The 13,238-nt window shown below is 42.0% G+C and overlaps 1 protein-coding gene across 9 annotated transcripts; it reads right to left on the reverse strand.

Moving 5' to 3' along the window:
• Positions 1 to 806: 806 nt before the first annotated feature.
• Positions 807 to 12,762, reverse strand: rnf25 (ring finger protein 25). 9 transcript variants are annotated; one of them, XM_014168520.2, is made up of 11 exons: positions 12,463 to 12,762; positions 12,253 to 12,368; positions 4,693 to 4,764; positions 3,826 to 3,922; positions 3,338 to 3,405; positions 3,134 to 3,203; positions 2,817 to 2,888; positions 2,464 to 2,607; positions 2,196 to 2,285; positions 1,857 to 1,994; positions 807 to 1,742 (listed from the first exon to the last, which is right to left on the reverse strand). In XM_014168520.2, the coding sequence occupies exons 2-11, from the start codon at positions 12,267 to 12,269 to the stop codon at positions 909 to 911; spliced, it is 1,602 nt and encodes a 533-aa protein (XP_014023995.2). In that variant the 5' UTR covers positions 12,270 to 12,368; positions 12,463 to 12,762; the 3' UTR covers positions 807 to 908.
• Positions 12,763 to 13,238: the final 476 nt, after the last annotated feature.

The raw sequence follows: 13,238 nt of genomic DNA on the forward strand, positions 1-13,238 counted from the left end.
GAGATGTTCGACAAACAGGTGTCCACATACTTTTGGTCATGTAGTGTATATTTCACAGGGGTTTAGACAGTACTCATTCTCTACATTGCTTGTTTCGTTACTGAAATTAGGCGACTATTAGCATTTTTGCAACCAGGAAATGGTGGAGCGATTTCTGCATAATGCACCTTTTAATTATTATTTGGGGTACAGGGGAGGGTCACTTTTTTCAAGCGTTCAGGGAGGGTCAGGTAAAAATATATTTTACTGAAGGGAGGGCCATACATTTTTATTTCAGAGGTCCGATTTTCTCCAGGTATCCCTCATAAGTAATGTACAGTGCCTAAGCTTATCCTTTCATACCCCTGTCCCACTCTCAGGTGGAGCTGTTTCCTAAAACCCTGAAGTACAGAAACATCTACCAGCCAGTGCAGCGCTTCCCGGGGTGTCAGTGTCCCCACTGGGCAGCGTTTGCAGCGACCAGACTTCCAGCAGGGGGGCTCTCGTCCGGCCTACAACTACTACTGGGCTGGAGGTGAGGCTGGACGCCCAGGGGGAGGGGTTGGTATGCAGAAATAAGGGTTGGAGTGAAAGCAGGAGGAAAAAAGGAAGAGGGTGGGGAAAAATAAGTTGAAGTGTGTGATGTTCAATGCAGATCAATTTCAGCTGATTTCTGTCAATAATAAATATGCTGTATGTTCCCTCAGACAACTGTGGCCTGTCATTTCTTTATCTTATGCAGTAAAAAGAATGCTTCAGCATAAACTAAACAACTGCCCACTGACAACAATTCAAACAGCAATTGGAAAGAAGGCAGGACACACCGGTTTATTTAGGTGCCAGACAGTGCAAAGCTTTATTTTAGGTGTGTCGAGAATATAAATGGAGGTACAAACATAGTTGTTCTTAGTTCCTCCTTTGTCCCTTTGTCATAGAGCAGCAGCATCTCTCCCCACATCTCCCTCTACCACACTCTGATGGAAGCCCCTCCCACCAGCCATGTGAGCTCTGCCTTCTCTGCTATGGGGGTAGTTGGCAACTCCCCTGCTTCGCTGACCTCGCCTGTCCCAGTAGCGATGGTACCCGCTCCCCCGAGCATCCCATTGGTCTGTTCCTCTGAAATGCCTCTCTTGCCATTGGTCAGGCTGTTGCACTGAAGCACGAGGGCCCCTCCTCCTTCCTCTCTCCCTATGGCCTCGCCCAGGCTCCATTTCCATGTCGTTCTTAGGTGGGATGTCTATTTTAGAAGTGTCCAGGCTTGATTTGCTTATTGGCTGACCGTCTTTAGGAACTGGAGCCTCTTGTTGGCCTAGCTCCGTGCGTCCCTCTCCTTCTTCCTTCTCCAATTGGCTTAACTGTGCTTGTTCCAGGTCCGGGTGGCTAGAGTTCTCCTGAAGTCTGGCTTTGATTGGTGCGTTGTGAAAGTTGTCAGGAGGAGCACAGTAGAAGTTGTCATGTTTCTCTGAGGACAGAGAGAGTTTGTCCAGATGGTCGGTGGGGGGGACAGGTGTCCCTGGGTGGGTGTGGGGCCTGCCTCTCCCTGCCTCTGGCCTGTCTCTCCCTCCCCTCCTGGGGCCCCTGAAGTGGCCCTGCGGCCCTTGGTGACGGAACTGGTGACCTAGCCCTCCCCTGCGATGTGAGTGGCCAGCGTGCTGCAGCTTTGGTGCCGTGATCTGATTGGTGGAGGCAGGGGGAAGGGAGGGCAGTGATTGTCTGGGAGAGGCATTCCCGTCAGCGCTGACATTGTCTGAGTCAGGAGGCGGCTATGAAAAACAAGTCGCAACGTTGTTTAATTAAGATACATTATCAGGAAAGTGCTCGCTCACACACAGACACTTCAGAAAATATTTTTTCTAAGCCCCTCCTTGCTTCCTTACCTCATTAATATGTATGAGGAAGCGGTTAGCCTCCGCCTCTGTGTCGATAATCCCGCCTTTTGCTTTCTGACGCTCCAAAAGGTTCTGGAGCTCAGCCCACTTCTGCCGAAACTCCACCCCCATCACCTCTCCCTCCAGCTGAGTGAAGTAAAGGTCAGCACAAATGCATGGATGTATTTGCAATAGTAGCCACTATAATTTAAGGGGTTTTGTGTCCCTCAAGTGGTGTAGTTAAAATTGCAAGCCATGAATAAAGATATATATTACAGTGCTGTAGAGAAAAAAGAACACCTACATAGCTATGCAGTGTGTTGTCAGTGTGTGCAATTGTGTCTTTACCTTTGGAAAGCTAGGGGCGGGATTGGACAGGAGCTGGTCAACGTTGTAAGTCAGAGGTTCTCTACACACGGGACACACAACTGTTAGCTCCTACACGGGGAGGTAGAAAGAAAGAACCACCAGTCAAACTGACCACAAAGTGAATCATCCAGGAATATAGCTAAAAAACAACATTGACATCACCCTCCCCAAAAAATTCAATTTCACTTCAGGAACACCCAGGCGCTCCCCCTCAATTCCACCGCTGCATATGGACACTTGATCTCACCTCATCTGTCCTCTCCCGTGTCTTGTCCTGCTCCAGCTCCTTCTCCCTCTCCTGGAGCTCAGTCTCCGAGTGGGTGATGTAGCGGCCTAGGCAGTGGGAGTGGAAATAATGGTAGCATCTGGTCTTGGTGAACGCCTCCCCATCCTGGGACAAACCAGAAGGATACAGGGGAGGACAAGGTTTACATCACACACAATGCTGCGGTCCCATTTTGTGTCCACTTGCTCACTCCCCCTCATAGATTTCAAAAGCATTGGATTGGTGTAAACATCGGCTACAGAGTTTCAAACAGGAAGACTAGTTTAAACTTTCATCTTGTGTGGACTAATGGAAATACAAATTAAACAGCTCACCTTAAACCCGTAAAGGCAGATGACGCAGTTCCCATGGGGAATATTGCTCTCCGTCAGGATCTCTTTGGCTTTCTGAGAGAGGCAGAGAAAAGAGAAGAGGGACTGAGTCAGGTACTTGATATTCATCTATTTATACATTTCTAAATAAAATAAAATCAGGTCAAAGGGCATCCTCGAGCCACAGTTCTAATTTTAATATCACAAATATACAGTACTTAAATTACTGTGGTCTCCAACTAAGAGATTTCAAATAAAGAGAAAATGAGGGAAACGGGGAGAGAGAGAGGGGGAAATAAAGGGAGAGAAAGAGAACTGGCCTCAATGAGCTGGTACAACACAGCGGAACCCAGGCAGGACTCCGCCTCTGTCTGCAGACATTTCTGCACACTGGGAGAGAGAGAGAAATCTGGGAGCAATACAAGCAACAGGGGAAACAAACATTTTTTAACTACTCTTCATCAGAGCAGTGGATAAGACTACAATGAACCTAAAATAGAGGACAACAGATTTCCTCTAGTTACCTGCACAGCTTGTCATCAGAAAGACCCCGAGGGTTGTGGATGGAAATGGAGGGAGGAGAGGAGGGATACTTAGGAAGAGAGAGAGATCAGTGTATAACATTGGAAGTGGCATGTCCTGAGAATGAAAGGGACAGGGCAGGGTTCTAAGGACAGGAAATTCTGAAAGCATAGGAAAAACTTTCACATGATTCAGAAACAATATAACAGGAAGTATTGTTGCTACATGGAGGGTTGTCTCAAAACTCACATAGGGACCCCTCAACTCTGGTCCTACTGGGTAAGCAGACTTTTGTTACATACCTGCACCAATACACAAAAGTGTACACACCCTGTAGGTAGCTCTCCAGGTGCAGGGAGGGAAGGCCAGTATATTTAGGCGGGTACACAAATTATTACACAAGTAACAAAAATACATGCCCTAAGCCAGGGGATGGGGAATATTTTTGGGGGGATTGCAAAGGACAAGGAAGAAGGGAATATGAGCATACCTGCAAGTCGAGAGTCAAAGTCAGGGTGAGTCGCACAAACTGAGAGAGGGAATCTTCACCCGTGGAGGGATATAGAACCAGACTCACCTCCCATCCCCTATAAGAGAGAGCAACAGAGAATGTCAATTAAACACATGCACCCACTTCAAAGCCCAATGTCTATCAGCTATTAATTTAGTCTTATCTATTGTCCGGGGGAGGCTAATCAGTCATGCGCTATAGTAAAACACCCAGGGATAGAAAAGAGAGCAGAAAGAGATGTCTGTTTAAGTGTGAAGGCTGATAGTCCTCTTCAAAGAGCAGTTTGGAGGACAGGATGTTGAATACAGAGGGAACGCAACAATCAGCTGAGTATGATGCAACAGACCCGCAATATCCCTCTATTTGGCCCATCCTCGTGATGCAACATAAAACATTTACATTTTAGTCATTTAGCAGACGCTCTTATCCAGAGCGACTTACAGTAGTGAATGCATACATTTCATACATTTTTATTTTTTCGTACTGGCCCCCCGTGGGAATCGAACCCACAACCCTGGCGTTGCAAACACCATGTTCTACCAACTGACCTACAGGGAAGGCCTAAAACATAGCTAACTAGCACACTGCACCTGATACAATGGTGTGTGTGTGGTGTTTGTGTGCCTATAGTATTATAGTCTGGTCACAGATCTGTACTGTATGTGCTTAAGGTGAACCAAGTTATTTTTGTCATTTGTTGCTATGCCACACCAGCACAAACAGATCTGCAATCAGGCCACAGCTGGTATTTATATAGATTCATGAGTCAGCAAAATCCTGCTACCATCAAAGTGAGGTCTTAGCCCAGGGCCCAGAACACCACTATCATCAAATAGAGTGGCTCACCCATCATCTCTCCTGTTAATCTGCAGCTCATCCAGATAGATGGACTGGAGAACCTCAATCTCGGACAGCACACTGTAGAGAGGAGATGTAGCCAATGTCAATGAATGATGCAACAATCTGGATGTTACAGCAGAAATGGCTTGAACTGTAACTTATTAACTTACTGCAGAGCAGGATCATTAGCTAGCTAAACCAGATGTAAAATGTAGAGCCTGCATAGCTCAGATGATCAATGTGTGGCAAATGATCAAGCTAGCTATAAATGACAGCGGGGTCGTTCAACCTCAAAACGCACAAGAAAGGATTGACACCCACCATCTTAGATTCTTCAGAAATTATTTTGTCTTAATATAATTTGATCTCTGAGAAACTAAACTAATTGATTACACCCAAATTGTCTATTTTCATTTATAGGATTCATATAATATTCAATAAATATATTACCGAGCACCTGATTTGGACCCAACTTTTTTTTTCCAACAATGAGTTAGACATGAGGAATCCAAAGAAGTGGTCAAAAGCTGCAAAGGACATGGCAAATCAACTCGAAACGGTGGAATGTTTATGGTTGGTTGCACAGGCGGTAAAGAAGAAGTCAGATGTGTGGAATAAATTTGACTAGTTATGGAAAATACTGGAGATAAAGAAAAATGATGTATGGAGCAAGCACTGCGTGCATTTTAAGTCGGAAGTTTACATACACCTTAGCCAAATGCATTTAAACTCAGTTTTTCACAATTCCTGACATTTAATCCTTGTAAAAATTCCCTGTCTTAGGTCAGTTAGGATCACCACTTTACTTTAAGAATGTGAAATGTCAGAATAATAGTAGAGAGAATGATTTATTACAGCTTTCATTTCTTTCATCACATTCCCAGTGGGTCAGAAGTTTACATACACTCAATTAGCATTTGGTAGCATTGCCTTTAAATTGTTTAACTTGAGTAAAACGTTTCAGGTAGCCTTCCACAAGCTTCCAACAGTAAGTTGGGTGAATTTTGGCTCATTCCTCCTGACAGAGCTGGTGTAACTGAGTCAGGTTTGTAGGCCTCCTTGCTCGCACACACACTTTTTCAGTTCTGCCCACAAAATGTTCTATAGGGTTGAGGTTAGAGCTTTGTGATGGCCATTCCAATACCTTGACTTCGTTGTCCTTAAGCCATTTTGCCAAAACTTTGGAAGTATGCTTGGGGTCACTATCCATTTGGAAGACCCATTTGCAACCAAGCTTTAACTTCCTGACTGATGTCTTGAGATGTTGCTTCAATACATCCACGTAATTTTCCTTTCCTCATGATGCCATCTATTTTGTGAAGTGCACAGTCCCTCCTGCAGCAAAGCACCCCCACAACATGATGCTGCCACCCCCGTGCTTCACGGTTGGGATGGTGTTCTTCGGCTTGCAAGCCTCCCCCTTTTTCCTCCAAACATAACGATGGTCATTATGGCCAAACAGTTCTATTTTTGTTTCATCAGACCAGAGGACATTTCTCCAAAAAGTACAATCTTTGTCCCCATGTGCAGTTGCAAACCGTAGTCTGGCTTTTTTATGGCGGTTTTGGAGCAGTGGCTTCTTCCTTGCTGAGTGGCCTTCCAGGTTATGTCGATATAGGACTCGTTTTACTGTGGATATAAATACTTTTGTACCCGTTTCCTCCAGCATCTTCACAAGGTCCTTTGCTGTTGTTCTGGGATTGATTTGCACTTTTCAGACCAAAGTACGTTCATCTCTAGGAGACAGAACGCATCTCCTTCGCGGTATGACGGCTGCGTGGTCCCATGGTGTTTATACTTGTGTGCTATTGTTTGTACAGATGAACGTGGTACCTTCAGGCATGTGGAAATTGCTCCAAAGGATGAACCAGACTTGTGGAGGTCTACAACTTTTTTCTGAGGTCTTGGCTGATTTCTTTTGATTTTCCCATGATGTCAAACAAAGAGGCACTGAGTTTGAATGTATGCCTTGAAATACATCCACAAGTACACCTCCAATTGACTCTAATTATGTCAGTTTGCCTATCTGAAGCTTCTAAAGCCATGACATCATTTTCTGGAATTTTCCAAGCTGTTTAAAGGCACAATCAACTTAGTGTATGTAAACTTCTGACCCACTGGAATTGTGATACAGTGAATTATAAGTGAAATAATCTGTCTGTAAACAATTGTTGGAAAAATTACTTGTGTCATGCACAAAGTTGATGTCCTAAACGACTTGCCAAAACTATAGTTTGTTAATAAGAAATTTGTTGAGTGGTTGAAAAACGAGGTGTAATGACTCCAACCTAAGTGTATGTAAACTTCCGACCAAACAGGTGCTGTTAGATTACAATATACATTTTTCTGACCGTTTGGAACAATGTAAACACCAAATAAATTATAAGCGTACCAGAGAGTCTGTTGTAATGCCTTTATTACAGTAAAGACTAAAAACTAGGGATGCACGATATATAGGTTAACATATCGGAATCGGACGATATTAGCTAAAAATGCCAACATCGGTATCGGCCCGATGTCTAGTTTAACGCCGATGTTAAAAACCGATTTCTAAGCTACCGTGCATACCAATAAAACGTAGGTGCATGCCGTAATAACGCTGCGTAAAATGTTGCGCTACACGTGCAACACAGCATTCCTAACCCACACAATGTCTGCTGTGTGGATCGAGCAGTCAACAAGTCGAGCAGTCATTTGAAAGAGTAAGAAAATTGCAGCGAGACAACTCAAAGATAACGCCAAGATAATGGGATTCATTGCCCTTGATAATCAACTGTTCTTTGTCGTGGGTGATTTTGGCTTTCGCCGACTGGTCGGGCACCGGTCCACACTACCAAGTGCCCTATTTTTCAGATGTTGCCCTACCAGAGTTACACAGTAGCGTCACTGCTATTAGCTTCACGACATACTATGGAACGCTGTTTGGGTCTTTGCGTGTCAAAAAAGATACAGTAGCACTGTCAAAGCTGTACAAAAAAAGTCTGCAAACAAGCAATAACCGGCCACAAACGATGTGTTTACAATACCCTGTTCGTAATAAAGCATTATTTGTTTGACCACAACTTCTAGGGTAGCTAGTTTTAGCTTGGCACCTAGCTAGCACCAATACAACCAGCCTGAAAACAATGACCAGTAAAAACTGCAGTCATTTTCATTATTCTTAGCAATGATTTAGGAATCCTTGTGAGTAAGTATTAGCTAGGTAGCCACTTGTTGTTTGCCTATTGAAATTGAACTAGATGTTGACACCTAGCTAACTATAGCTACAGAAACAGATTATGTTGTGTTATTTCACACGTCAAATAGTGTTATGTGACGTGTATCTTTTTTGACACGCAAAGACCCAAACGGAGTTCCATAGAAATCCTGGTTGAGAATGAAACGACTGAACAAATGAACAACGAAAAAGCACAGTAAGTAAGTGAAAGAAATAGGTTTTGATTATGTTTTACTGGTAATGGGGACATAGGTAAATGCAAACAAAATCACTTTTTGGTCAGTGTGGTGTGTGTAACCTTTATTTAACTAGGCAAGTCAGTTAAGAACAAATTCTTATTTGCAATTACGGCCTACCCCGGCCAAACCCGGATGACGCGGGGCCAATTGTGCGCCGCCCTATGGGACTCCTAATCACGGCCGGATGTGATACAGCCTGGATTCGAACCAGGGACTGTAGTGACGCCTCTTGGACTGAGATGCAGTGCCTTAGACCGCTGCGTCTGTGTTAACTATTTAACTGTACTAGAATGCTTAAAAGGCCACAAAAATGTTAAATATCAGTTATCAGTATTATTTTTTTTGGCAAGGAAAATATCGGATATCGGTGCATCACTACTAAAAACTGTCACATTCGTGAATGCAATTTCCAAAATAAAACGGTTTAGGCCTATTTATTGCTTACGGTAACTATTCAATGGTCGCTTTATTTTATTTTTAAACTAAAATGCTGGATTGCATTTCACATTATGAATGACTCGTATGTTGTCTGATGACATGAACAAATAAATGACTGATTGATAGATAAGTATTGAAATATTGGCCTATGTAAGTTACGGTATGAAGACTAAACAGGATGCGCTCTTAGGCTGTTGAGCTTTATGGTGGTTATACAAGGCTATACTAAGCCTACTAATGATAATGACATTCATTATTATGATGATAATAACAATAAGGAGATTAGGGGAAAAAGGAGGGTTATTATTCTAAATAATTTCTGACAATTTGGAAGTGTAAACACTAAATAAATAAAAAATAATACCAGAGGCTGGTCTAATGAAAAAAAAGTGTAAAGCCTTTATTACAGCACAGCAAAAATTAAAACAGCCAAATTTGTGAAATTGTTGAGCGAGACTTGGTGCTCATGGAATCAGTAGGCTATCAACCAAACACTTAAACAGGCAACAGATGTAATATCTGTCTTATTTCTGTAGATATATGATTGATTTATAAAGCCAGGCACATTTAATAGTTAGGCTATTGATTATTGGGCTCCCGAGTGGCGCAGCGATCTAAGGCACTGCATCTCAGTGCTAGCAGCGTCACCACAGATGCTACGACGCACAATTGGCCCAGCATCATCCTGGTTTGGCCGATGTAGGCCGTTATTGGAAATAAAAAATAGTTCTTCACTGACTTGCCTAATTATATACCTAATTAGTTTGGGGTTTCCTCTCCCCTAACTTTTCTTAGACAATTAAGGCAAGGTCTGTTTTCTAATCTCCCAACTCTGTTGCCTCTGCCGCATTGTTCTCAACACCAATATACTGGTTAACATTGCTAGCGCTCACCTAAAGAAATCTTGGTTGACCAACAGCCTATCAACCAAAGAATCAACCAGTTGACTAAATGAGGTCAGCCCTAGACTACACAATAATAACGTAAATGACAGAGTGAAAATAAGAAAAATACTAAGAATATTCCAAAACATGCATTGTGTGCAACAAGGCAATATAGTAATAGTGCAAAAAAACATTCTTGCCTAAATGCAAAGCCTTATGTTTGGGGCAAATCCAACACAACACATCACTGAGTAACTGCCTCCTTATTGTCAAGCATGGTGGTGGCTGCATCATGGTAAGGGTATGCTTAACATCAGCAGAGACTGGAGAGTTTTTCAGGATGAAAAGAAATGGAGCTAAGCAAAGGCAAAATCATAGAGGTAAACATGATTCAGTCTGCTTTAACGCCAGACACTAGGACAGGAATTCACCTTTCAGCGGGACAACACCCTACACACAAAGCCAAATGAATGTTTTGACTTATTCAGTAGTTGCTTGAAAATATATGGCAAGACTTGAAAATTGCTGTCAAGCCATGATCCAACACCTTGACAGAGCATGAACAATTTTGAAAAGAATAACAGGCAAATGTTGCACAATAGAGGTGTGCAAAGCTCTTATGAGACTAACCAAGGAGGACTTACAGCTGTAATCGCTGCCAAAGTTGTTTCTAACATTGACTCATGGTGGTGAATACCTATCTATCAAGGTAAAAAAAAATAAAAAAAAATAATGTAACCTTTATTTAACTAGGCAAGTCAGTTAAGAACAAATTCTTATTTACAATGACGGCCTACCGGGGAACAGTGGGTAGAACAACATATTTTTACCTTGTCAGCTCAGGGATTCGATACAGCAAATTTTCGGTTACTGGCCCAACGCTCTAACCACTAGGCTATCTGCCGCCCATTTTATTTTTCATTAATCTTTAAAAAATATATTATTACTTTTCTTCCGCTTTGACAGAGTATGACAATTAAACAATTTTAATCCTACTTTGTAGCAAAATAAAATATGAAGAAACCAAAGGGGGTGTAGACTTTCTATTAGACACTGTACCATTGACTTGCATTGGATTTGTGTCACAAATGCTAAAACGTTAGCATTTGAAACAGTGGCCAGGTAAACAAAACCAAAGCATGGGTTGCTGACATATCTTGTCCATAAACCACTTACAGGGTAAGGAAACAAATTTTGTGATTTTGGTTAACTATCCCTTTAATATTGAGGGGCTGTTCTTTTTTTGATTACCTCCTAGCAGGAACAACACCATCTCGTGATCAGAACCTTGTAATTTCAGATTTGTTAGGGTTTGACCAACTATTTGTTTGCATAACGTATATAATATAACAAAGAAGCTATGCTATAATATAAAGTTTATACTCTATATGATAAGAGCATACTGCTGTGTGAGAGGAAGGGGCTCATGGGATGGTGAGTCATATGGAAAGAATGCAGATGCTGTAAACCAGGGATGTGGAAGAGCTTGTTAAAAGATAACGGCAGGATATGGGTGAAATGTATATGCGGAGGGGTGTCGGGGTTTTAGAGAACTGTGCATTGTGCAGTCACAAGATAAATCGACTGCCAAAGATGATAACTATGCCCGGCAACAGGAGGCGTCTCGAGGTTGGGACCAACCTGCACGCCAACAATAGGATGAGTAAGTTTAAACCACGCTCATCCTCCCTCGGACAGGCCAGCAGTGAGCGGGAACTATCTCTGTCAGAGTATTTAATGAAAAGCAAAGGATGTGTAACTCAGTTCTCTGTCTGCCCTGTGTGGTGACACAGCGACCCCATATATACGAACCACATATTTACCATTCAAGTGTTTACATTAATTAAAGTACAAAGAAATCTGAAGTTACTATGTGCTGACTATTTTGTTCTGATACCAGATTCGAATTGACGCGACCTAACAGAATGTAGGATAGGACATAAACCTGACAACTTCAATTACTAATTTCTCTAAACAGGGGGAATAATTTTTTTTTACAAATTCAGTGAGCTCCATACTACTTGTCACTCCTTGTTGTGGTGGGTTTGGTGTAAGGGGTCCATGGCTGGCGTTTGACCATTTCCTTGTATTCTTCATGCCTTACTCATTGTTAGAAAAACGTTTGATCAAAATGTGATGTTAGGTACTATATTTATTGGATATTATGAATTTTATAAATGTAAAATGGCCAATTTGGGTGTAATCAAATTAGCTTATTAATTTATCAGAGATAAAATTACATTTCATCAAAATAATGTGTCAAGACTGCGAATGTTAAAGGTTTCTAAGTACGGAAATTATTTCAGAACAATCTGAGATGGTTGGTGTCATGGCTTGCTGAAATGACATGGAACGACCCAGCACTGAACCACAATCTGGCTTTACAGGAGACGTTGAACATGGAAATTCTCCTGCCACGTTCAACGTCTCCTTTAAAGCCAGATTCTGGTTCAAGCAGATATAAGCTTTGTGTATTTTCCTAACGAGCACTGTATGTAATATCTTTAGTAAGGACAATGTTGAACAAACAGCTTGCTTGCAAGATTATGCCTGGCTGCATCATCCCCTGCACTCAGCTGTGTTGTTGGTTAACTTGGGTGTAGCTACCGTTAGTAAGCTAGCTGCTGGAGCTAGCAAGCTAGCGACCCATAGCTAGCTAACCACAATCTACAATGTACATATCATCTGAAGATACATTTTCAAGTAAATGGTAATGAATATGAATTATTATATTATACAGGTATTTGACACATTTTCTCCACCTACAAGCTCTCATCAACAAACTCACTCGCTTTCAGCTGCCATCTTCGTTCCACCGACCGGTGTTGTGCCCGAAAATCTCCCCCTTGCCAGAATTCTCCCCACCTTCTAATTTCCTTAATTTTGTGGCTAGTCAAATACTTTCTATAGAACAACATGTATGTGTGTTATATTAAACATAGAGGGAGTAAAATGTTGGCAAGCAATAAACATTTATTGAATGAATTATTATCCTTACACTTTCAAAAATACTAGTCGAATAAGACATGGGAGAGATGACGAATTTTGGCAAAGAGATGTATTTATAGACTAATACAAATCAGTAGCGGATTTAGGTACGGGCGACATGGGCAGCGGCACGGGGCGCCATACTAGCTAGAACCGCTACATACACTTGAAACAAATAGCCAAACCGAAAACTGAGTGAAGAGCAGAAATCTCAACTGGCAAGTAAGTCGTAGCAATGAAGAACGCGAAGGGAGAATTCTAGCAGGGGGGGATTTTCTGCACAACGCCTGTTCTACTTCGTCTATGTTATATTGGCGATCGCACAATTTAATGTGCATCCCGCTAACTACTATGCGGGATGGAAACAGGATTACCAAAAATGTAATTAAATACCCCCCCCCAAAAAAACTACCAAATGACCAAAAAATAAATAAACTAAATCAAACAACTTTCTTGTTAAAAATAAATAAAACCCTTGCAGCCACAAAAATTTGAGACTTGTGCCGTACAGTTTATAACTGTAGCAATGAACGCCACAAAATCCACATTTTTTAACACACGGGGTGTCTTTTGACTGGCAGCAAACATTTACTACAGGCTGTGGTGCGTCCACTACCATATCTTCACTAGCATCACTTGTTTTCTCAATTATTTTAATCACCTCCGCATAGGAGATTCGATTGACTGCTCATAACATTTACATTTACTGATGCCCAGGACATGGCTACTAGCAGGTGGTATTATACACTGCAAAAAAATATTAAAGAACAATGTAAAGTATTGGCC

The sequence above is a fragment of the Salmo salar genome, chromosome ssa23 (genome assembly GCF_905237065.1).
Source record: "Salmo salar chromosome ssa23, Ssal_v3.1, whole genome shotgun sequence".
Taxonomy (NCBI): domain Eukaryota; kingdom Metazoa; phylum Chordata; class Actinopteri; order Salmoniformes; family Salmonidae; genus Salmo; species Salmo salar.